Source organism: Aythya ferina (assembly GCF_964211825.1).
Source record: "Aythya ferina genome assembly, chromosome: Z".
Classification (NCBI taxonomy): domain Eukaryota; kingdom Metazoa; phylum Chordata; class Aves; order Anseriformes; family Anatidae; genus Aythya; species Aythya ferina.
This window is the reverse complement of record NC_140299.1, coordinates 43301850-43327618: the sequence shown is the minus strand read 5'-3', so window position 1 is coordinate 43327618 and position 25769 is coordinate 43301850. Positions and strand designations below refer to the sequence as shown.

General features: G+C 40.3%; 2 protein-coding genes across 10 annotated transcripts in view; one reads left to right on the top strand and one right to left on the bottom strand.

Annotated features, from left to right (window-relative positions):
* Positions 1-13687, bottom strand: part of NAA35 (N-alpha-acetyltransferase 35, NatC auxiliary subunit) — a 29207-nt gene extending 15520 nt beyond the window's left edge. The window contains exons 1-12 of one of the 2 annotated variants that reach the window (XM_084503869.1): positions 13582-13687; positions 12985-13118; positions 11830-11863; positions 7830-7944; positions 6672-6746; positions 5243-5410; positions 4440-4506; positions 3682-3725; positions 3194-3244; positions 2265-2348; positions 1310-1424; positions 638-816 (exon numbers count right to left, since the gene is read on the bottom strand). In XM_084503869.1, coding sequence (XP_084359995.1) covers positions 638-816; positions 1310-1424; positions 2265-2348; positions 3194-3244; positions 3682-3725; positions 4440-4506; positions 5243-5410; positions 6672-6746; positions 7830-7944; positions 11830-11863; positions 12985-13108 — 1056 coding nt within the window. In that variant the 5' untranslated portion in view covers positions 13109-13118; positions 13582-13687. Of the gene's footprint in view, positions 1-637; positions 817-1309; positions 1425-2264; positions 2349-3193; positions 3245-3681; positions 3726-4439; positions 4507-5242; positions 5411-6671; positions 6747-7829; positions 7945-11829; positions 11864-12984; positions 13119-13228; positions 13497-13581 lie in introns of those variants that run through there. The other variant, XM_084503870.1, reaches the window with a different exon arrangement.
* A 501-nt stretch (positions 13688-14188) lies between these two features.
* The window catches only part of AGTPBP1 (ATP/GTP binding carboxypeptidase 1), a 66131-nt gene continuing 54550 nt past the window's right edge, over positions 14189-25769 (top strand). For 2 of the 8 annotated variants that reach the window (XM_084503866.1, XM_084503865.1), the window contains exon 1: positions 14193-14319. In XM_084503866.1, the coding sequence (XP_084359992.1) occupies positions 14287-14319 (33 nt within the window). In that variant the 5' untranslated portion in view covers positions 14193-14286. Of the gene's footprint in view, positions 14320-19550; positions 19732-21256; positions 21317-25769 lie in introns of those variants that run through there. The other 6 variants (XM_084503859.1, XM_084503864.1, XM_084503863.1 and 3 more) reach the window with 6 other exon arrangements.

The following is a 25769-nucleotide window of genomic DNA, read 5'->3' as shown; positions in this document are numbered from 1 at the left end:
AGATTATAGGAAGACAAAGCATTTTTGCTTGGTCTATGAACTGCACCTGACATAACTGTTGCTCTTTTGTCAGTCAGCAAATTGTGTTAGAAAGTATCTGAAGCCTTTAAATCATTTATAATAAATGCAGGCAGTAACCGAGGGCAGCATCTCTATTCAGGGAAGAACATAAGCAGATGCTTAGCTTTATGTCTATCAAAGGAATTACATGCTTAAATTCAAATGTATGAAGAATTTTCTTGTGTTACAGGCACATATGTGTCTGTAATAAGGAATACAATAAGGAATGGTGTTCTGCTATTGCAGATACAGCTCTTCAGCCAAAGAAATAAGAACCACACAGAAATTAATGTGCTTATGTTCTGTCTCTGCTATGCATTATTATTTAACAGGTAATGGGAAAATGGGAAGTTTGAGTGAAAAGGTCTTGAAAAAAAAAGAGACAACCAATGAAGTATCATGAAAGAAAGTAGGTACTGAAATGGTACACAGCAATAGAAAATACTGAAAGATTTATTGATACAGCACAGTTTTGCCTGCCATGAGCAACAACACAGTATATATGGAATGCTTTTTTTCCATAAGTCAGATTGTAAGATCTTATGTTTGGCTATAAATACAAAATATTTATGCTTACCAGTATACAGTGCAAATTAGTCAAGTTGACCACTTCACATACAGTTTTTATTCGGTCTATTAGTTTGGAAAAATAATTGACCATTTCTTCCCTTTTAATTATTTTTGCATATCGAGGGAAAGTTGGAGGCAGCAATCTCTGATTAACCAGGGGTTCAAAGCCCATCATAATAGGATGATCTAAGAAAGGGGGAGAGAGAAAGCAAAAAGCTGCACATAAACTGTGTTTTTAGAACTCGCTTTGAAGTATAATACTAATGTTTCCACTAGCAAAAATGAACTTTTTAACTGACGGTTAATTTCTGTTGACACAAACTCCCCAGCTGAGAATGATTACTATTAAAGAAAAAGAAACTCAGCACCTTAGCAATTACCTGCACAGAAAGCGAGGTCGTGTTTCTTATGTTGAAATAGCATATGCACTAATTTGGAGTGCACTACACTTTATCAAAAGCTCACATGGTCTCCGGTTTTGAAGTGATAATATTACTTTCAAAAGAACCAACTTTTAGAGAAATAAAATTGAGATAAAAATGCAGATCTATAACAGCTTGTATGACAAGTATTACTATTCCAAGATAAGCAGTGATTTTTTTAAAATACACTTAAATATTGGAGTTTATTAAGGCAACATATTTAAGAAATGAATAAAATAATAAAATCTGACATTTACCTCCTTTAGTGGTATCATTCTGTGCCTGGATACCATGATGTAATGAATTGTGGATGGCAGAAAGCAAGTCAGCTGCCTGAGTCATCAGTTTCTGAGCTTCTGCAACTGCACTTGTCTGAAAGGCAGAGAGCAGTTACCTGCACTTCCAGTGAACGTAAAAAAAAGTTTCAGACCTCCATAAGAGCTAACAAAAGCTGAATAAGATCCTCAACTCCGCATAGTATTCCCCTATTATATCCACAGTTCTATTACAAGAATAAGCGGCTACACAGACCTAAATCAATTCAAAGTAGACTGTGAAGTTAGTAACTTATCCAGTAATCAGACATGACCTGGTTTTGTACATATCATTAACTCATAGCAATTAATACAGAGAATTTGCTTGCAGATCAGAGTAATCACTTCCATATCAATTTTATTTCTATTCTACAAATGATTAGAACATAATTCTTCTCAACTACTCAATCCCTTTTTCTTGAACATTGATGTCTATCAATTACATTTGGACCTAACAATTTAATAAAGGTCTTTTAAACTGCCCTGTAGGCAGCGAGATATAAATTCAATACCCACATTGATGGAAAAGCTAATGATTCTCTAGAGTTGGACACAATACAGCCCGATGTCATGTACCTGCTAAAGAGACAGGACTTGAGAAAGAAAAGTTTTTCTTGTGAGTGTGAAAAGAGTGATCCCAAACCTGTAGATGTTTTCTTTATGTGTTCTAGAAGCGACATTGTCTCTCCATACAAGGGCATACTAACATCAGTTACCGCCCATTCACGTGTTTTTATAAAAACTGAACAGAAACTGACAAAAGCTACTATAAGACCTTCCCCAACCCTGCAAATGCAGCAATATCATCTCAGGTTTACAGAATTTACAGAATAATTTTTCTACTTTAGAGAAAGAATTATAATAAAAACACATTAAAAGAACACATAAATAAATGTACCTCTTTTTTGGTAAATGCTATTAGAACTGTCAGTAGCACCCGGGTAAACTTTACTCTGCTGAACACAGCTAAACATTGTTGATGCTGTAATTAAAAATATGCTTCAAATTACTAAGCAATACACTCATTTAAAATTAAATCCTGAAACTTATTAAAATATCTTTCATAAACCTATAACATTATGCTCCCAAGTCTTAAAAACAGGTTATCTACTTTCCTGAAGAAGAGTTACAGAATTTATGTAAGAAATCTGTGCTGCTGCCAGAAAAGCACTAACAAAAAATACAAAAATACTTTCAGTAATGTACAGCCACTGGCTATATAGCTAACTCCTACGCAAACGCAATTCAAACTTCAGCTTAGGTGAACAGTCACAAACTATTAAAAGAAACTGACTTTTTTTTTCTCCTTTTTTTTTTCTTCCTCATGAAAATCCACATTACAAATAATTTCTGAACAAATTCGGTTATTGGGAAAGAAAACCCATACCCTTCTCTATGAACGACATCAAATACATTTATCATCACTCTTTTTGGAAGGAGCTACACTGCTACCATCTTCTCTTCCTAGTTTTTCCCTTGACAGGGAAGTTGTCAGCAGCAGTAAACTCTGTTGGAAGGAACTGAGGGAAGCAGGTAGAGGATTTGTAATCTACTTTGCTAATTATCTTTTATCAAGAGATGGATAAATAAATGGCAGCATTGCAGCAGCATTCACTACTCTCCCAACAGTATCAATCCAGAAGCTTTTCAGAGCTTAAAATCCAACCTACTAGGTTGGGCTATGCTCAGGGCCATGTTTAGAGAAGCTCAGATATGCGAGCAGCGGCAACACTGGTGACACACACTGCCCACACATTGAACTCCTGATTTAAGTTAACAATATACTAATTTGTGAAATCAGGAAGAAAGAAGTAACTAATTCATTACTTCAAGTTCAACTTCGGGATCTCTCTCTTCTCCTTGTCGAATTCGAGTGCTCTGAAAGGTAAAGGAATTGAAATAATTCATTGAAAATTGCAAAGGGAAGCTACTGAGAAAAACACCTTTATACTCTCTAGAACATCCATCTGTTAAATAGTCCTAAAAACAATTCTCAAGTTCGAAATTTCATAATATATAATCTACGTTTTTAAGTCATCTGAGACACTCTTACAGTAATTATACCGATCTCAGTCTACTTTGCAAATAGTCAATTTCCACTTTTTATGGAAATTTTAAGAACATTTTATACTGTAGACTTTGACAAAGGAAGATTGAATTCTTCAATGTCACACAGTATACGTACATAAGACCCAGAAGAAAACCAACGCCCACAATCAACATTTACAGACGGACTTCATAATCCATCTCCCTCTCCCAAACCTACATTAAGCACCCCATAAGTATAATCAGCAAGGCAAACATAAGAGAAATACCTTCACTCGTCTTTGCATGTCATCTTCTACATCTTTTAGCATACCTGGAAAAGTGACAATACAGCTAAAAGCTGCGAAGCATTCCTAGGTACACCTAGACCACTTAAAGCAAGAAAACTGTATGGGGAAGGCAAGTTTTGAAGTGCTTTAGACACATATTAGCCAAATACTAGGGAAAAAAAAAACATGCGGGATGACAGGGATGTCTTGCAACAACAGATAAATCAGAGTATATCCAAAGTTAAAGTGTTCTACAAATCTTCTAATATTAACTAATGGGAAGTTCAAGTCTATATAATACTTCATAGAAAAGACTAACGTAAATATCTATGTATACACCAATAACGTATGTTATTATAGCTTTAGAACTACTTTTTCCTCAAAAGTACTCCATGTAGATCACAATAAATAGCGAAGTAGAGAAGCAGAATTCAAGAAGAACACTTTGCTGTGATTTGTATCTATCTCAGTCCTGGATGATCCCATGCTTAGCCACTTGGCTGACATATATTAAAGCATCTTTCCTGTTTTTCAGGCATTTAACAAACAAATAGCTGAAACTTTTCTTCAAGAAAAAAAATAATAAGGTTGGCCTCTCTTTTTACCAGGCCACCAGTTTTCACAAAACTAGAAAAACAAACAAACAAACAAAAAACAACCGAGATTCCTGCTGATTCATTATATTCAGTTGAAAGTAACCAACTTACTCAAGAGAAACTGAGACTAATGGAGAGATACACAGAAAGCAGAAGCTGTACCTGTAACTCTAAGATCTGTCACACTGTTGGCCATTTTAAATCCGTAAGTCATTGACTGAAAATCTTCCTAAAAAAAACAACAACACAGAAGTATGAAGCAGTGAAATATAAATAAAAACAACAAAAAACTTAAAACTTTTACTAAGTATAAAATTTAAGTTTGTTTTTTTTTTTTCTAAGCAATGGAATACACACTTGGTTAGGGTGCTTTTCCTGTTTTCCTGCTCAAATCCAGCTTGGGAAAACCATTTTCTGCATAAATCCTTAATACAAGTATGCCTTCATAATTCTTATCAATTGTCATCCTGTCAAAACATTTCAAGAACGATGGACGTACAGCACTATTCAACCAATTTTAGATCTATTCAATAAGAAGTACTTGTCCAAGTTCAGAAAACACCAAGGTTTTCTCCAGTACAAGGACACAGAAAACCAGGTTCTCATTCCACTGATATATATACATTTCAAATAGACATGGTTATCTAAAGTAGAAAAATCAAAAACTAAACAGAATGAAAACCACAAGTAAATGTGATTTCAAATGGTTAGCCACAAAATTTGCATTATTTCCTGAATAAAATATTTATGCGCCTTAATATTCAAGCAAAATATAGGAAACATCTCCACTGAAGAAAAATGCATTTTAAAAAGATCAGGTCCAACACATTCAAGAGGATGAAGTGCTGCTCCTGTGGTACCTACCAATCAAATAGGAATACATTTATCTAAAATGCTCTTTCATTTGTGTTAAGGAGCCTACATGCAGTGTAGCACACTTACCCGTAAGATGTACTGAAACATACCTCCTCAAAAACAGCTGCTTTGTTAACTTTTTCTCTGGCAATATCACAGATTTTTAGGATTCCCAGAGCAAAAGCCTTCATAGCAGGATCTTCTATGAAGTCCGGATTATGAATGTAAAGGCAAGTGAATACTGTCTGTGCCAATGAATGTCCCTCTAACCATGTTATCTAGGGAAAATAAAAAAAAAATAAAATGTTTTATTCATGACAGCCAAGTCCTCATTTTCATATCCCCATTCTTTTTGCATCTCACTGTGCTTCAGCAAGTAAGAAAGTCCATATCCTCTTAACTTTCAATCTAGCAAAAAGGGTTGAAGAAGGACTCTTAACCTACTCATCTGCTGCCTATGAAAGGCAGTAAGTTAATTAACCAGAAGCACTATCAAATTCCTGCGTGGGAGCTCTGCTCTCTAACTGTAGCTTACGCATGACAGAAAGTTGAGAGACCATCAGACTTTTTACTCAAAAAAAAATTTATACAAATACAGAACAAAAAGTTAGAGTAGCTATGGAACAATTCAGCAATATTCTACATGTTCTCTACAACTCATAGCTTCTTTTCACAAACCAATTTCTCTACTTTCATGGTTTAAACTAAAGGGAAAAAGCTTCAGTAATTTAAAATATTACTTCTATCATGAAATACAATAGGATCAGATTTCTAACACTACCACAGTTCCTTAAAAGTTCAGCAGTTCACCAGTATTTCAAGGGGGTAGGAAAAAAGGAATAATGTTACACCGTATCAAATATACAGTGACCTTTCTATGGTTTGTTGTGAATAAACTAAATAAATTTGAACTGTTGTTTAAAAAAAATGAAGTAGTTTTATTGACATAATTTTAAAGAGTATCTTAAAATATTTTGTATTACCTACTGAGCAAATGAAAAGATACATATAGGAAGAATAGTCACAATCATCATATGTAAAAATATGTAGAAATGTGTGATAATTTACGTAATTCCTTTCTAAATTGAACTAGATATTTTCTTTCCATTCCTCAAAACGCCAATGAAAGCTCGAAGTCAACGCTGGCTGTACAAAGATGAGCAACAGGCTGCTGTACGCTACTGAGTATCACTCACAACACAGACAAACCCTGACATACAGCAGGCAGATATACACATGAAAAAAAGCTACAATTACAGAAACTTTTAGTATTATTTAAAATATTACCAGTTCTCTTCCATAATGATTTCTTGGAATTAAAAAACAACATGCAAACAAACAAAAACAAAAAATCAAAGTTATGGCCTGTTATATGCCAGTGCAAATGTATCAGTGGAAATCAAAACACAAAGTACATATTTTCTGCTTAGTGGATCCCTTTCCTCAAGTTCTATTTCTTTTCTTCTTTTTTAAATCTGGATTAGGGGATTACATTTTGAAAGCAAGAACATTTAACACTAAGAGTGGAGAAATCCTCACCAAACAACAGAAGCATGTATCCATTATTCCTATCAGCTCAGGCGATGTGAGATCCTTTATTTTAATGGTGCCATCCTTAGAAAACAAAGAAAGAAACAGATTTTATGAATCTGGAAGACCACAGACAAAACATAACTTATTATTGGTACAGCCAAAAAAGAAATTACAATTTGGTTAAGATTTCAGAACACTGGCATATGATAAGCTTTATTGATCAGCTTTATAATGCCTCAAAAATTCTGGAAAAGTTTACTTTATCATCATGTTGAACATCGACCAACAGACAGCTTTTCAAAGAACAATCTAAAATAAAAATTCTGATTTTTGAGTCGCCAATAAAAGTTTAAAACCAAGTAACTGGCAACACTCAAAATCACAAAATAGCATGTGTAGCCATAGTAACAATTGAACAAGGAATAATATGTATGACCTATGAAGGCTGCTTTTTATACTTCAGATACTTGTACATAGTTTTACTGCTTTGAGGGTCAGGAACAGAAGCAGCAACCCTATTTCTTTGATTTTATTTATTCAGTGTGTGCACATCTGAATCAAGAATTAGATGGCTGTTATTTTACTGGGGTTTCTCTTTCAGTCTGTTCAAAGTATTATGGCAATTTTTTATTTTCCCTCTCTGAGTCCATTACTTTTTCCAAAGTAATAGACAGTCTTTCAGCCTAGCTTCAATTAGTTTTGACCATTCAGAATTGCCACTGTGAATGTTGTCAAATTTGCTAGCTTCTTTTCAGTGCTAATGATGCTAATGAACTGATAGTCACAAAGCATTAATTTACAGCTTTTGTAGAGAAGCTGGTTTCTTTTCATCTGGAAGATGGACTAACCAGTATATCTTCATTTAAAACACATGTTTTAGGGATGCAAGGGATGACTTGCCAAAGTGCTTCTGAAATGTATTTGATTTATTAATACCTAACAGTTTTACAGTACTTTTCACTTAAAGAGTTACTATCATTGTGGTAATGCAAATTGCAAAAAAGGCAAGCACCACAAGCTACTTATCCAAAAGAAAAAAAAAAAATCAATTTATGTAGAGTGAAAAACATACATGAAGTTGAATTATGCTTAACTACAATTTGATTAAGTTATACCATACTTTCACAGCCAGTGAAAAGGCATAAACAGAAAACTCCCACAAACCTTAATAGCTTGCTCAAAGTTAAGAACCTTTCTGTTAACTTGGTTTCCAATCATACCAGCATCCATCTTGGGATCCATCATTTCAATGGCAGACATGGCTTCAAAAAGACCAAAACTAAGGAGACAAAAATGATCCAAATTTAATTACCTTATACAAAATGGTCTTTACAAACCAGTGTAAAAGAACATATCGTGACAACCTTAAGTACATTGCGTTCTGACTGATGACAATAAAGTATGATCCCTCTGTACCACTTCTGGGTACGGAAGGAGAGTTAGAGCAGTTGGGAATGAAGGAGTGAAGCTGAGCCTGGCAAAGAGGGGAGGAAAGTCGTTGGTTTAATACTTAACTTTTTATTTCTACCTGAATGAGTAAATACATTTTAATTGGCAGTAAATTAATTTTCACTGAGAGGATGGTTGGGCACTGAAACAAGCTCCCAATGGCAGTGGTTACAGCACCAAGCCCATCAGAGTTCAAGAAGTGTTTGGATACCACTCCACTTTGGATACACATGGTCTGATTTTTGGGTGGTCCTCTGTGGAGCCAGGAGTTGGATTCAATGATCCCTGTGGGTCCCTTTCAACTCAGTGTATTTGATTCTATTATCAATCTTGAGAGAGCATGGTTTTCAGGAATTTAAGGATTGTTCAAGAAGTATGTAAGAGACGCTTAGCAGAAAACACTTAGTCTTTATTTTAAGCCATTTTAAGAGCACTACTTAGGCAAACATCACACTTCTAAATACATATTTCTATACACCCCATACAGACATACCACCTTTTTAAAAATCACGTAAAATTATAAAATGATGTTAAGTGAAAGATGTTCTTTATTATGTTACATCCAAAACCTTAAGTAAGACACATCATAGAATGGTTTGGGTTAGAAGAGACCTTAAAGATCACCTAATTCCAATCCTTCTGCCATGGGCAGGGACACCTTCCACTAGATTTGACTGCTCAAAGCCCCATCCAACCTGGCCTTGAACACTTCCAGGGATGGGGCACTCAGAGCTTCTCCATTCCAGTGCCTCACCTTCCTCATTGTGAAGAACTTCTTCCTATTATCTAATCTAAATCTACTCTGTTTTAGTACCCTTTCTCCAGATTGCTCATGTAAAAAGTCTCTCTCCATCTTTTTTATAAACCCCTTTGGTCTCCCCAGAGCCTTCTTTTCTCCAGACTGAACATCCCCAGCTCTCTCAGCCTTTCATCGTAGGAGAGGTGCTCCAGCCCTCTGATCATCTTTGTAGCCCTCCTCTGGGCCTGCTCAAACAGGTTCACGTCTTTCTTGGACACAGCACTCCAACTGAGACCTTACAAGGGAGAGCAGAGGGGGACAATAAGCTCCCTCCACCTGCTGGCCACACCTCTTTTGATACAGCCCAGGATGCAGTTGGCTTTTTGGGCTGCAAGCGCACACTGCTGGCTCGCGTTGAGCTTTTTGACCATCAGAATCCCCAAATCTTTCTCCACAGGGTTGCTCTCACAGTGCTGTTCTTCTCTCAGTCTGTGCTCAGGTCCAGGATTGCCCTGACCCAGCTGCAGCACCTTGCACGTGGACTTGTGGAATGTCATTAGGTTCACGTGGGCCCAGTTCTCAAGCTTGATTATGTATATATCCCCCACAAATTAATGGCGTTACACGTTATAAACAACAATATACATTGAATATACTAGCTTTGTTTCAAATGGGCATTATAAGAAAACTGACTGCAAAAATTAACCAAACAGAAGAACTCCAGCATGAGACCTCAGTGCCAGGGAAGCTCACGGAGCAGATTATCTTGAGAGTCATCACGCGGCACTTGCAGGGCAAGCAGGCGATCAGGCCCAGTCAGCATGGGTTTATGAAAGGCAGGTCCTGCTTGACGAACCTGATCTCCTTCTATGACAGAGTGATGCACTGGGTAGATGAGGGAAAGGCTGTGGATGTGGTCTACCTTGACTTCAGCAAGGCTTTTGATACTGTTTCCCACAGCATTCTCCTCAAGAAACTGGCTGGATAGTTGGGCCCAAAGAGTCGTGGTGAATGGAGTCAAATCCAGTTGGAGGTCGGTCACTAGTGGTGTTCCCCAGGGTTTGGTGCTGGGCCCGGTCCTCTTTAATATCTTCATCGATGATCTGGATGAGGGCATTGAGTGCACCCTCAGTAAGTTGGCAGATGACACCAAGTTAGGTGCGTGTGTCGATCTGCTCGAGGGCAGGAAGGCTCTGCAGGAGGATCTGGACAGGCTGCACCGATGGGCTGAGGTCAGCTGCACGAAGTTCAACAAGGCCGAGTGCCGGGTCCTGCACCTGGGGTGCAATAACCCCAAGCGGAGCTACAGGCTGGGAGAGGAGTGGTTGGAGAGCTGCCAGGCAGAGAAGGACCTGGGAGTAGTGGTTGATAGTCGGCTGAATATGAGACAGCAGTGTGCTCAGGTGGCCAAGAAGGCCAACGGCATCCTGACTTGCATAAGAAGCAGTGTGGCCAGCAGGGCTAGGGAGGTGATCGTCCCCCTGTACTCGGCTCTGGTGAGGCCGCACCTCGAGTACTGTGTTCAGTTTTGGGCCCCTCGCTACAAGAAGGACATGGAGGTGCTTGAGCGGGTCCAGAGAAGGGCGACGAAGCTGGTGAGGGGCCTGGAGAACAAGTCCTATGAGGAGCGGCTGAGGGAGCTGGGCTTGTTCAGCCTGGAGAAAAGGAGGCTCAGGGGCGACCTTATTGCTCTCTACAGGTCCCTTAAAGGAGGCTGTAGCGAGGTGGGGGTTGGTCTGTTCTCCCACGTGCCTGGTGACAGGACGAGGGGGAACGGGCTAAAGTTGCACCAGCGGAGATTTAGGTTGGATGTTAGGAAGAACTTCTTTCCCGAAAGGGTTGTTAGGCATTGGAACGGGCTGCCCAGGGAAGTGGTGGAGTCACCATCCCTGGAGGTCTTTAAAAGACGTTTAGATGTAGAGCTTAGGGATATGGTTTAGTGGAGGACTGTTAGTGTTAGGTCAGAGGTTGGACTCGATGATCCTGAGGTCTCTTCCAACCTAGAAATTCTATGATTCTGTGATATGTGACAATGTATCTTTTGTAGTCAGGAAGTTTGTAAAAGCTTCATAGGATACACTCAATGAAAGACTGGCCTACAAAGACAGGATATAGTGCCTCACCTTTTGTACACTGATACTCAGTGGATTTGCTGAACAAGCCTTTCTTAAATGAAAAAAGATTACTGCATGGTAGATGTTCTAATTCTGAGAGTCAGTTATGTATAAAATTATACTATGAAAATGTGCTTTGACTCTACTGAGTAACTTTGTGACATCCTTGAAAACAATTTTAAGCATTTAAATAGCGTATTTCTGTCTTCTGAGCTATTAGTGAGCTATTAGTCTTAAGTGGGCAGTTCTTCCCTTCTGCAAATGAACAGACTTACGCAGTTAAATGATTTACATTTTCTTGAAAATGTTTTAATCTTAATTAATTCTTTAAAAAAAATAAAAATAAAATAAGATCTTAGTACATGCTTTTTGTTGAAGTATATTTTTTCCTTAGACTGTAGAGTTCTCAGTTTCCACCTTGGCATCATGTTTTAGAATTACTCTAAAACACATCTATCTAAAACTTGCTAATAACAACTGAGGTAATTGAATTTTAAAACTTGAAACCTTTCCGGTCTTTTTGTGTAAAAGCACATCCGTATAAAATAGGTCAGTAGGTTCACCACTTTCAACATCACTGATGATCTTGAACAAGTTCCATAAACTTCTAATATTCACACTAAATCTATTAACAGGAAAAGTAATGCTATACTGGCACTATGAGAAATGTTCGGCCTTCATATAGATGCATCATATACATGCTAATGAGGATGAATGGGTATTATGAATATTTCAACTATTTTAGTTAAATAAAAATTAAAAGAAACTTAGTTCATACTTCATGACTTACTCATTAGGAAGTATTAATACATTTGCACTAATTCTATTTCAAAAAACAAAACTATCCCAAAGGCATACTTACAGCTTGTCATGAAGCAGTTCTCCTAACTTGAGTTCTACAAAGGAACAGAACATGATAAATGATTAAAATCATCCTTCTAACAGAACTTCCAACAAACTTCCAGGATAGTTGTATTACTTAAAAACGGTATTACACTAAATGGGAAAGGCGTGGGAAGCAGACCAGGCATTTCTACGCTACTTTATTTGCTTTTACTTAAAAAGCACTTTTAAAACTGAAAAGCTAGAAAAACAGCTCTTCATATTTCCTAAGCCTTCTCTGCTATTCTAGCACTTGAAGGGGTTTAAAATTACCCAACAGTAGCATTTGAATAGCCTGAAACATGGGACAGCAGTTTTCCATGCTCCTTTATGCAGATGTTCAATATTTCCAGAGAAGGCGTTTACTGAAATGCTTGCTTTTTCGTATTATTTTTAACAAATACATCTGAAGATGTATTTGATGAACAAACAAAGTATAGATCACTAATAAAAGGGAATTATTTCAAAGTATAACGAAATTGTGTCTATTGTTGTGTAACTGCCTGTGTGTGGTAAGTTTTACACTTTTTCCTTAGTGTCACCATAAAATCAATTAAAAAAAAGTTGCTGTCATTGTACACTAATAGCTAATAACCATAAAGACACTATTTAAGTGACACTACTTAATTTATTAATAGCTAATAACCATAAAGACACTATTTAAATGAAACCAATTGTTTCCCTGTTGAGTGGGATGTACTGCGTCTCCTCTGAATGTCACCCTTATTTCACAGATGAAAAATGAAGCACTGACCAATTAAATGAAAAAAAAAACAACAGATCCTGCACATTCAAAAACGTACAGAAAAAAAGTGTTGATTCTGCATAGATGTGAACTTTCCATTTAGCACAAGACAGGAAGAACTCTTTGCAAAGAAAATAAAAAATCAGACGCAAAAACGCATATGACAATAGAAAAAACGTAACTAGGGAAGATATTTATGTAATCTGCAAGAAGCTAGGCATGGTTCTTCTGATATACCTATCCTTGCAGTAAATGAAACACAGGGAACCATAGCATCAGTGTGGTCCACTCATCTGGATCTTGAACACAGGCCAAACTACTTAACCATGGGACTATCCTCAGCACTCCACGGGTTCCTGTTTTTCTCAGAACATGAGTAGTAAAACTCACCTCTACAGGCTTCTTCGAATTCCTGGGTTATATCTACCCAGCTTGTGTTGCTCTCTTCCATCTTGTCAGGCATACCGAGTTCCCATCCCGAATCATCATCTTCGACTGACGCCTTCATAACCATGGTGCCGGACCTGCAAACCCGCATCACACACGGGACACGTTACGCACGAATTACAGAAAGCGCTTCAACAGAGCATTATTTTTCCCTGCAATACCAGCGGACACGGGAAAAGAGACTAACCTGGCTTCACTTAAACAGCTACCGCATAAAAGATTGACAAAAAACTAGCCGTAAAGCTCTTCTTTAAAGGATGTAGCTCACGGGCTACGACGGAAAACCCCGCCGGCGGCCCGCTCCCTCCCGACTCGGCCTCCCCACCGGAGGCCTCCGCGGGGCCGGGACCGTTGGGGCCGGAGCCGTTGGGGGCGGCCGTTGGGAGCGGTTGCCCGCTGCCGGGCGCCTCAACGGCCGCGCTGGGCCCGGGGGACGCCCGGGGGACGCTCGCCCGGGACCGCCGGTGCCGCGCCTCGCCCGGTGCCGCCCCCCTGCCCCCAGACGCCCGCCCCGAGCCCCCCGCGGCGCCCGGCCCTCACCCGCCGCACGCAGCGAGCGCCCCTCGGTCTCGGTCGCCGCCGCTGCCGCCGGACGCCAACGGGAGTCGGCCCGCTTGCGCATGCGCCGTTGCGCCTCCGCGCACCGACTTCTGCGCATGCGCGCGGCGCCGCTACAGGCTGGTGGGCGGGAGGGGGTCGCTGGCGGCCCGAGGGGAGGGGAGGGGAGGGGGAAGGGGAGGGGGAAGGGGCTGCGCTGTAGGCACACTTCCTGGAGAAATGCACGGGTCTGTGTAACGCTTATCTCGTGCTGATCCGAAGGGTATGATTGTGAGCAGCAGGCCGTTGCTGCTGAGCCCGACAGTGGCTGAGCGTCCGTGAATGCAAGCTGGCCATACCTCCCTGTCTGTAACAGACGCAATGCCAGCAGCGCTACCGCTCTGCTCTGCAGACAGGGGAGGATTCTGCACTTCAGGGGAAATTCTGTTTCGTTTCAGGCAAAACAACTCAAATTATTGTTACAGATTGTTTCATAGATACAAAATTAAATAAAAAACCTTCAGTCCTTCACTCATTTCTGAAAAGATCGTACGTTGGCAGCTTGTTCGCGATGCTTCCGTTATCCAGCACCTGTGTATGTTTGTGTGCAGGCGGAACTCCAGGAGCTGTGACCTGGCTCTTGCGATGATCGCGTTCCAGTTCTCAGCAGGCCGGTGGGTGCGTCGTAGCTGGCCGTAAGCACTTCTCATGGAAAAAATACCAGGAGTCAAAGATGAGCAGGTTGGTTGCGTTTGTGTGAAGTGACCGTAGCAGTTTAAAAAGCGAGTATGTGATCCCTGCAGTCATCAGTAATCTGAGGTGTTTTGTTTCGAGAACATCAAAGCCCTTTAACTTTATAGGATACAACAAAGCTCACTGATAGGGCAGAGTGAAGGAGTGAGCTAACTTTGATATGTGTGATACTCACACGGGGGCAAACAAAAGAATAAAATCTCTTTTTACTTATTTTTAGGTTCCACACATGCACCTTTTCTTTGGGGGAAAAGTGTATTACAAAAGTCAGTAGTATTTAAAAGTCCTTGGTGCTTAATGGAAAAATAGCCTTTTTTCTCTTAGACAAGCACATCTGTTTGGATGTGCTAATAAAGGGGTGGGGTGGAAAGCAACCTGCTTGTAGTTATCAGGGCCTGCGTCCAGAACTTGTCATATGTTTCCTTCTTGGTGGACTGGGAGTAGCTTAAATGTAAAGATTATGAGGAACTCAGTTCAATTTTAATTAAGAAGTACCTTTGTTCCTGTAATATAGTAAGAACATGTCATCATATACTTGATTTAAATAGGCTGGTTTGTTCAAGAAAACTTCAGCTAACCTTGTACTGATTTAGGGTATAGTCAGTTGACTGCCTGCTCTTTTTGTCTTTCCAGAACAATTTTATATTAATGTTGATGGTACTGATGTATTTTGTATGTGTGTGTAATACAGAGTCTATTTTTACACTGTAGGAACTTGTATTAAATCATTATGAATTTTTTAAAGATACTTATGAGAAGATAGGAGCAGACTTGTCATATACTGTTCAGCTTAAAGAAAAAAAAAATCCTGCAAAAGGAATTCTGATCTGCAGAGAGAGAGGGAAAGAGAAAAAGCACCTGCAGTGTTATAAATCCATCACAGCAAGACAGGTCACCTGCTGCAAGTTGGTTTCAGTTAGAGTTTCCCCATCTCATTGTTTTTGAAGGTTATTCTTTACCTTTGTCTTGCTCAAAGAACAGTGGTAATTTTCAAGAACTTAATTGTTTATATGCGCTTGTCAACAGGAATAATTGGTGCAGGGAGAGAAGGAAAATAGAGATGTGTTGAAGTTTGTAAATATTTTCATAAACAGAAAGAAGGTGACCTTCAACTGGGCCAAAGTTCATTTTAATCCTTGCCGTTCGTTAAGGTGCCTGTATGTGGAGGAATTTACCACAGGGTATTCCAGGGTAACGGTCTGTTTAAAAACAAAACAAAACACAACAATGAAATCAACTGAAAAACTGCCCCCAGTGTGCAGCTTCATAGTACTGTGCTGACAGTTTTGTACTAATATAAGTTGTTAATCTCTGGTACAGCGATATAACTAAAAATACTTAGATATTTCTCAGGATCAACCATACATGGCAGGATATGAAGACATAGCAAAATGTTGCCCTCAGTGTACAAATTAAATGAGGTACATACATTCTTCCTTTTTCATTTTTTATTTTTAAACTGTGAGAATGGAAGTTTTTGACTGGAATGTGAGCAATTCACTCTCTTTTTTTTTGAGTTTATAACCTGTGTGTATGAATAAAATTCGGTTGTCTTTAGGTATATGAAAAAAAAGTGTCTGAATTGGCACAAGCCTATGAAGCGTGATGCGTCACTTTGGAAATCCCTCTCCTTACCACCTCAAAACAACCCTCCCCCTGAGTCCCACCAATCCCAGAAGACTAGGATGAAAGTACCCAGTAGGGTACAAATCTATACATTCTGAATTAGTCTGTGCAAAGAATATTGATGGGTTATTTCTTTTGTGGTGTTATAAAAGCAAGAATAGCTGAATGAACCACAGATGTGAGGTTGAACTGAAATGCTTTTGTATTTGTTGAAATACATACATAGTAGAGCACAAAAGATCTTCTCAAAGGTGAAAAAGAACAGAGGCTATGCTGGAATAGTACCAAGTATTCTAATTGTTAGAGAGGAATGACATATCTAGAGATAAAGAGCCAAAGCCAAATTCTCCAGTGTGTATGTAGAAACAAGTGTTGGCTCTCAAATGAGGGAGTGATTGTTTTTCACAGTTAAGGAGAAGTGGTAGCTATGTTTATTATCACAGACTGACTGGATTTATTGAGTATACAGGGGCTATAGAAACAGGCAAGGCGGATTTAACTAGTGCAGGTTAAGATTTAATAATAAACAGTGAGTAACCTGGTGATAATTACAAGGGAAACTGAGAGAGGGAGAGGATAGGGTCTAATCATGCTTACATATTGTTTCCATTAAAGTATGTTGGAGAGCTTTCTCAATCTCTTTGTTTTTCATGCTCCCAGAGGGAATAGCCATTAACTTTAAAAATTGTTTCTGATTATTTTAGTTATATAGGCTGATTGTGGAACTCCCAATGTGCTGCATATGTATTAGTAAATATTTGAATAACGGACTGTAAGCATGCAGTTGGGGGAGGGGAGCCATTTGTTGTTTGCAAACTTTCACTCTTGCATAAGCTTCTGGAAAGTGTTGCTGGATTCATTGTTCTTACTGCCTTTCCAAAAATAGTAAATGAATACAATATGATTTGTGTAAACATAGAAGCTACTTTTTTTTTTTTTTAAGCTTACATTGCTGGATACCTCTCAGGTCCTTGCCTTTCCACACTGACTGCAGATTGACATACTTTTGCTACTTTTTTTTCTTTTTTTTGTAAGTGCATGGATTATCCCATTTGCAAGAGTACACTTGTGTCAAAATTCTCTACAATTAGCAAAATCAGAGGCCTAGTCTTGTATGGAACCAGTTCTGTTTTGCAAGGCAGTGTTGCTGTTATTTTCAGAAAAGTGTGTCTGGGACCCGTCAAGCTTTCACGTAATGACAGCAATATAATTTGTCATCACCTCATTTTCAAAACACCACAGATTTATGGTTTTCTCTGGCTAAATAAAAACTTAATTGTTTCCAGTAGTTTTGTGTACCTGTCAAAGATTTCACTTGGAATGTTGTAAAACTGTGTGAATTTAAAAAGCATAATGAACCTTTATATTAATTTCATAGCATATGATAAATGTTCAGAATTGTATTGTGTTTTAAGTGTAATCTTTTAAGCATATCTTTACAAAGGATCCAAACTATTGACTTTTGCACACAGGAATGTATTTGAAAACAAAATAGGGGAAGTTCTTGCAGTCTCATGTAAATAAATTCCACCAGAATCGGTGAAAATTCTTTTGCAAATTAGAACAATATTGGCCTGCTGCTAACTTTGTACATTTGTTCTAAAGACAAAGTTGTGTTCTGTAGAAATAAATCCTAAATGTGGAATCACTGCACCTGAAAACAAAACAAAACAACAACGACAAGATTGATAAATGAATGACCTTCAACATCCATGTGCAGATGTTCTGGTAGTAAAAATAGAAATGCACAGAAAAATCGTTTGGGTGAAATAACTAAGATAGTTTTCATTTTGTTCTTGGGTCATATTTATTTTTTCGTTCTTCTGAGTACATTCACAATGTGAGAGTTTAGCGGACTTCAGGAAAGGATCCAAGTATTTGTTTAGCCATGTTACTATCGCTCATTTTTTTCTGAAGTGGAATGGCACTTGTTGCCAGTCTCAACCAAGTTAATCCAATGCTGTGTCCTCCTTCTACAGTAGAGACTTTTCATGTTTTTAGCTAATTTATTTTTGTCGTGTGCCAGGATACACGGAGAGCTATTTAAAAATATTCTCTTCTGAACTAACTTAAGTGAACTGATTCTTTCTTCAGTTTAAAAAAAAAAGGGGGGGGAATTTTTTTTTTATATTCCCCTTCTTTGCTTTTTACTTGCCAGTGCCTGCCTGATACTATTTTTGTCTTTGACTGAGTCATACTTGAGTTTATTCTACGTCTTCTGCTAATGCCAATATTGCTGTAGACAGAGTTATGCATTTAAAATTATTCCATGAATAGAACATCGCAGAAAACTTGTAGCTGTGCTGTTTGCTGCTTTAAAGTATTCTCTGTTAATAGCTGTCCAACATGACTGCTGTTATGGAACAAGTGAGACTGTTCCTGCCCAGTGCCAATATGCTGGTAAATTCCTGCATTCTGATTCTCTGCATTCCTCTTACGCAAGCTACACGACTGAAGAACATGTAAGGTAGGAGAGGGAGGAATCCCCATCCAAATCTGTGTGTATTCTCTGATCATAATCCATAGGTGCACAAGTTCCAGGAAGCATAATTAATGCTGATGTATTTGTAACTAAGTAAGATCAGGCACTGCTTATGTGCCTTAACCTCTCCTATCCATTCATTTTAATATGTTGGAGAGGGGAATTCGGAAGCCATAATCAGCATTTATGCAAAAATGACGTGATAATGGACTTAAGAATCTGTTACACCACTTTAAACTTGAATTAGCTCCAGCATAACAGCAGTTGGCTTCCATGATCTAATGGGCAGAAATTGGCTGCCACTAGCTAGCTAGGCAAACATTGTATTTAAGCAGAGCCAGATAGGAGGACTGGTATCTCCTGCCTATCACAGGTACACAAAGGTAGTACCCTGGTCCTGACTTTCAGGTTTCTGCTGACTCGAGCATCTTTGTTCTGTGTCCAGAAGGTATAGATGTGTATCTTCTCTGCACAGATCACTTGTGGGCTGCATGGATGATAAGTGGAACGTAATCTAATACCGTGACACCATTGGAGCTAAGGCAAGCAGTAAACTATTCTTCAGGTGTATCGACCCTGAGGAAGGGTTGCCAGACATCACCCAAAGTGCAGAGCTGCTTGCTAGAGAGTAAAGCTTTGGAAATCTTTGTTCCAGTCGTTGGGGGTGGCATAAATGATGGTGTATAAGGCAGGAGTTGCAGGTGGCATAGCAAAGTTGGGTAATATGCATGGATGTTGAAAGGCACGGTGAGTGGGAGCGTGTGTGCTTCAAAACCTGCTTCTTGCTGGATGAGCATCAGGACGGGAGGCTCTGTGTTACTGGGGATGACGGCCTCGGGAGAAGCACCGCCTGTCCGCACCGGCAGAACCACACACCTTGGGGCCCAGGGCCGGCACCCGCCGCGACAGGCCGGGCGGCGCCCCCGGCAGCCCCTCAGGGCAGGTCCCTGAGGCAGCCCCAGCAGGACGAGGACGAGGGCGAGGCGCAGGCAGCGGGCGGCCGAGCCCCGCGCCCCCCGCGGCCAGGTGAAGCCCTCCCCGCGGCGGCCGCCGGCGCGGCCTCGGGGCGCCTGCGCGGGGCGGGGCGGGCGCTGCGGAGCGGAGCGGGGCGGGCACGGCCCCGCTGCCGGTCCCGGTCCCGGTCCCGGTCCCGGAGCCGGTGCCGGTGCCGGTGCCGGTCCTGCCGCCGCCGCCGAGCGGATGAGGACGGCGGGGGCGCAGCCCGCAGCCCCCGGCACGGCCCGCGGGGAGCCGCCCGCAGGCGGTGAAGCTCCGCGGGCGCCTGCGGAGATGTAAGGGGCGGGGAACCGGGAACGGGGAACCGGGAACCGGGAGCGGGGAGCGGGGAGCGGGGCTGGCGGGCGTGGGGGAGGCTGCGGCTGCTCGGCGTGCCCGCGGGGTGTGGAGCAGCGTGAAACTTGCACGCGGGGTCGTGGTTTTCGTGTCTGTGTTGCCCTGAAGAGGGAACTGCCCGCCTAGCGATTGCATTTTATTATTATTATTTTTTTTTTTTCCCCTTGCAAACGGTGTGCTTGTAGCCGAGCAGGTGCGTTTAAGCCGCCAGGACTGCCCTCACGGGTTGTGTGTAAGGGAACGGCTTCCCTGTTTTGCAAGGAGTCATTGTATGTCTGGCTGCCGCATATAATGACAGGGCGATGCTAATAGGACAGCCCCACCTTCTGGTTAATCCGGCAGTGAAATCATACTTGTTGACCTAAGAGTTTTTCTGGAAATACCAGACGACGCACAATGTGAGTGCAAGTGCAAGGCTCTATTTTTTTTTATTTTTTTGGCTGGGGGAGAGTGGCAAGACGATGTCCTTTTCTGGAAACCTTTGTGTGTAACATCAGGATAATTTTATCACGTACCCCCATTTCAGCAGAACAGATTGTTATTGTTAGCCTCTGATGTCTTAACTCATCACTGTGGTTCTTTGTTTTTGTTTTTATATGCTAGCCTAAACTGTGGACTTCAAGAGCTTAATAAAAATGAGCCTCTACTTTTATTTCCTTCAAAAAGGTAAAGGAGGATGCCAAACCAAGGAATAGTCTTGAAGTGTGGATATTGTAAGGGTAGGCAGTGAAGAGGTACCTAATCACAGAGGGGCAGGGCTCATGCTTAAAGTTCCATCACAAATTGTCCTCTAAATAAAAGCTTTTGGATCGAAAAATAGTGACCTGCTTTGGTAGCAGTGGTGGCCATGCTCTGCCCTAAATCTTGCTGAGGCTCGTGAGCCACAGCAGGCCTCCATGTGATGGCTCCGTGGGCCAGACAGCTCGTTAGCAGCAGGGCGGAGCCTGATCCTACAAAATCTCTTACGGGAAGTAAGGAAGCGCATCAGGGTCTAGCAAACGGCCTGATAAGGGATCTGAACTCGACTACAGGTCAACCACTTCAACTAATAAGTATGTTGCCTCATCTCCTTCCTCCCTGTAATCAAAGGAGGAGTCGTCTTGACACCCTTGCTCTGTTATCTGTGGAGCGTGGACGAAGGCTGGTGCTGCCCCGCTCCCCCGTTGTGTGCATGTTGTGCACCTGCCCTCAGTGCGATGCAGACCCCACGGTCAGGCCTCCCCTGCGATCACATCCACACCCTGTGGTGTGGCAATGATGTGAATAAGCGCTAAGGGGAGGGGGATTGCACAACCTGGGTGATAAACAAATGGGCAAAAGGCTTGAGTGCTGGAAAATTACTGATCAAAAGATGAATGATGGTCTTGCAATCCTATAAATACTGATCCCAGACGAGCTCAGCTCTCCAGAGAACGCAGCAAGCTGCACCCTTCTGCTCCCCGAGCTCAGGTGCCCCACGGTGTTGGGCTGCCCAGGGCTGAGGCTGTGAGGAGCAAGCTTGTCCATGGGCAAACAGGGAGTAGGGTGAGTAATTCACTCCAGGGGGTATTTTGGAAGCACGTGTGACTGGTTTCAGACACCCTCAGGACTCTGCAGTAAGACCTGGGTGAACCTTGCCATTCACGTCTCTTTAAGTAACTTGTCATTTCTGTTGTAGCAAATTCCTGTAGATCATTGTGCTAATTGACTAATACTTAGATACCGATTAAGTACTGTTAAAATTCATATAAACTGTGTTATCTGTTATAAGGCAGTATTATAAATCCTTAATTGCTGCTTCGTTAGAGTTGTGTAAATCTAATTCTGCAGCAGTAGTAAACAGTAAAAAGCAATCGGCTGATTCTCATTACAGTTAAGCTTACCCTTCTTGGAAGCATCCTTTCCAAAATTATGCATGAGAAGCTACAGCTGGAGAGGGGAAACCTGAGAGAAGGCTTTTTGAAGTCCTCTTGGCTGATGGAGGCAACTTGCTGTTTCACCTCTTGTTTAGGTGTTAGCCTAGTGAAGACGTGCACGCGTTCGGGGAGTCGGTAGCAACCTGTCTCATGATGAGAGACTTTGCGGCCTCTAAACATGGTGATGCTCTGCTGGACACATCTGGGAGCTGCCTGTTTTTGGGGTCTTGGCATACATTAATTGAATCTGTTCTTTGATTTCCAGTATCTGTGAGCTCATTGCTCTGAAGAGATTGCTCCTATGGTAGGAATTGCTGATGTTTGGAAGAACTGAGTGCAGCTCAAGTCGCTCTGGCACTGGAGTGATGGCCGCAGTAACTGAAGTATTTAAACTCCTTAAGGAACTTACAGAGGAAGTCAGGTTTCTTGGAATGAGCATGAGTGCTGAACAAGGCAGCTGCTTGTGGGAGTGCTTAGGAGGGATTTGTAATGGCAGTGTATCTCTGAGTATGCTTTCAAGCCCTGCCACTATCCACAGCTTAACTCCCCAATATCCTGTGCTAAGCATCAAGAAGATTATGAGCAGTTCGATGCGTGCCCTGGATACACAGACAGCTCAGCGTGGTTTACATTTGGAAATAGAGTTTTGTAACATTTAAATGTAGAAAGACTGAAAGTTGGGAGGGAGGAGGGGAGCACCCAGATATACTTCCTTTTTTTTTCTTTTTTTTTTTTAATAGCTACAAAGATGGTAGTCACGAAACTGTCATCCTAAAAGCCTAATACACTAAAAGATGCATATAACTGTTTTGCTACACCTTAAAAAAAAAAAAAAAAAAAAAAGCAATTTATGAGAAACAGGGTATCCAGTGTTGTGTATACTGGAGGGAGGCAATGCCGTTTTAATTGTTTCATGTATAATTCATAACCTAAATAGTACAAATCTACAAATCAAGGTTTTGAGAATGATAGTGATTGCTGAGAGATTTTATGGATTGTGATGTGATTGTATTTGTGCTTACTGATGAGCAGAATTACCTTAAAGAGCTGGAAATGCATTTCAGTGTATAAATCTGCAACATGGAGGCACTGTTTGATTGTTGTTCCGTTGTTTGTTCTTCTCGTCATCTGGATTAAAAGGCTTGATGGTTTGCTCTAACTCAGCAGGTGAACTAAAACAAGCATAGATTTTTGGATTATGTATTTACAGATCTATGTTAGCCATCCTGACAGCATAAGCCAAAGGGACCAGTCACTGGGTTAGATGCTGGCAAGCACCTCTGAGGTTTAACACTCTGTCATTGAAGCATTGCCAAGAAATCAGGAATATTACTGGGGTTTCCAGTTCGTGTTCAGTATGTGGCAAAGGGAAATGCTTAGTTTCTGCTATGATAGTCCTTCCCCTCATGGCTATTTTTACTGCCCCCCCACCTCCCCCCGTCCCCATACCATTCACCTTCTGCCTGATGAAAGGGTTATATTATCTGTGCAAGAAGCAGCTGACTTTGGCAATATTTCTGTCAACTCAAATCACGCAAGTTCTGAATGTGATACTCTTGAGTGTGACGTTGGCAAGTTTGTCATGTCTTGAGGACTACAATTATGGTGCATTGGTAACTTTCTAGGAGCTTCTTTCCAGGCAAGAAATGAAGTGCGTTTTTTTCTGCTGAAAGACTTTGTGTATTGGTGTTAGCTGTTGTTGCTGTGGGTTTTTTGTTGTTTTTTGTTTTTAAGGGAATGAGTTAGATATTTACAGCTCTTCAGGCAGCTCATATCAGACTTGTTTTTACAGTTAAGTGTGGTGGTGGTAATAGGCTGCATGACATAGTTGGCAGGTTGCTGTGCAGGGCTTTGGTGCTGCAGTCTTCTGCGAAGCTTTATATGTGTTGTTTTGAATATCTGAGTGTATACTGCAGTTTATGTAGTCATGTCAAAAAGTAAGCGTTGTGCAATAATACAGCAGTGAGTGAACTAATCAGCTGACTTTATTTTCTACTATAAATATTTATAGGAAAGGGTACAAGGAAAAGGCAGTAGCTGATTTTTTAAGAGCACTTTTTTATTCAAAGTTGTGTTTAAACAGACTTTTTCAGTGTCTTGTAAATAATTATTTCAGTCCATAAACAGTTTCTGAGGCTCTGGGGTGTGTGAAATGCTGTGCTATCAAAAGCCTGTTTGCTTCTGGTTTAGTCTGCACTGGGACAGGGGAGGGTGGCACACGTATGCTTATGTGAGAGGTAAAGCTGTCTTTTTCAGAGCCTACCCTTGTTTGCAGTCTTCTGATCTTGTGGCGGGTTTTAGTTGAGCTGTAACTTCCCAAGTTCTTGCTGCGTGGCATTTACAAAGTTTTAAATCATTACATCATTTCATCATATCTACTTTTTTTTTTTTTAATTTATTGTTACTCGACACAATTCCGGCCTCTACATTGTTTCCTGTCTCTTTCACACATATGTATGTGTTCTTAATGCTGCAACATTTAGAAAGATTTTGCTGGGCTACTTGCTTGCACTGTCCACTGTCTGAGAAATAATTTGTTTGTTATGTACTTGTTAGGGTTCCTTTTTTTTTTTTTTTTCCCCTAAACCTTTCAAATCAGTAGCTCCATAATGAGCATAAATGAAGACTGAGCTCTGGCTTTGAAAATACTTGGGATGCACCTAGCTTTGAATACAAAGCAAAATACAGAAATATATATAAATGAACAGTCCCACAGACTTATTGTGCAGACATATCAACATAGAGAAACTGAATCTTTTTGTCTCCTGGTGGATATGATTTGTTAAAACTCCTGTATCATGCTAAAATTTTTTTTTTGTTTGGTTGTTTGTTTGTTTGTTTTTTTTTGAGATTTTGTGCAGCATAGTCCTACTATTAACTAGGGTTAATTTCAGAGGTCTTTGGCTTTCTTAAGGAGTCTTTTATTTTCTTTCTTTCTTTTTTTTTTTTTTTTTAATGAAAAAAAAGATATTTTAATGTTTTTAGTCACATTTATTCTTCCATGACCAGCATTTTTCATATCTTTTGGTCAGTTAAAGCATATGAATTTAGCTTATGTAAAATCAAAATGTCTTCCAGCTTCAGCAGCAGGCAGATTAACTTATTTTCTTTCAGAGAGACTCCTAATAGCAGGACTTCAGCACAAAAGCTTTGGGGCTTTTTCAATCTCCATGGGGTTCAAGGCATCAGCTTCATCTGGCATGGCCCGTACGTGCCTCTTGTAAGCACATCTGTGTTTGTGGCAGAGTTGTTTTTCCTCGTCAGACTACTACTGCTGCTCACTTTGCTTACCGTTAGCTTGCTGAATACTGCTAGATTTGTCTTCCGTGGCAGTTATTTGAAAGCATATTTGGGGAAGAATTTTCCATTGCAGGAAAATGGACATGATGGCATGACAGTATAGTATAATACCCCAAAATATATATTTAAAATCTATGAATCAAAAAACTTCAAGTTTCAGTGACAACGGGGAGTGGGGAGGGGAATCCAAATCATGAAACCAGAGTTGCTGTTACTTAAAATAAAAATTTTGAGCCTCAGATGTGAGGTGATTCTGTTACCATGTTTAATATATGAGAATTTTTCAGATTTGATGCTAGGAAAATGCCAGTAAACCTGCTCAGCACTGACATGCTGTAATGATTATACTAATGTAACTATGCTTTTTTTCTTAATATGATTACAATTTAGTGTAAAGATTGGAGTTTGCTTTTATTTATTTTTTTAATGCCCATTAGTAATTAATGGGAGATAAAAGAGAAAACAATATGCAGCAATACTTAACTGCAAGTTCTGGTGCAGCTGAGGCATACACATTACTGCATTGAGTATAATCTTCAATTTTATTTAAAAATGGCTGTTCACACCACGTAGAAATTCTGCCTGGGTGGCATACAATTAAATAAGGCATGTATTTACTTTCTCCTGAAATATGTGTGTCAGTTCAAGTATCAGCATGTCAAAGATGCAAGTAAAGCTCTGTGACAGTGCATATGAAGTATTAGGTTAGCAGCTTTTACTTTTTTTGATTCCCTCTTTCCATTATTAGGTAGATGATGGAAAGTAAAGCTGATGATTTAGGT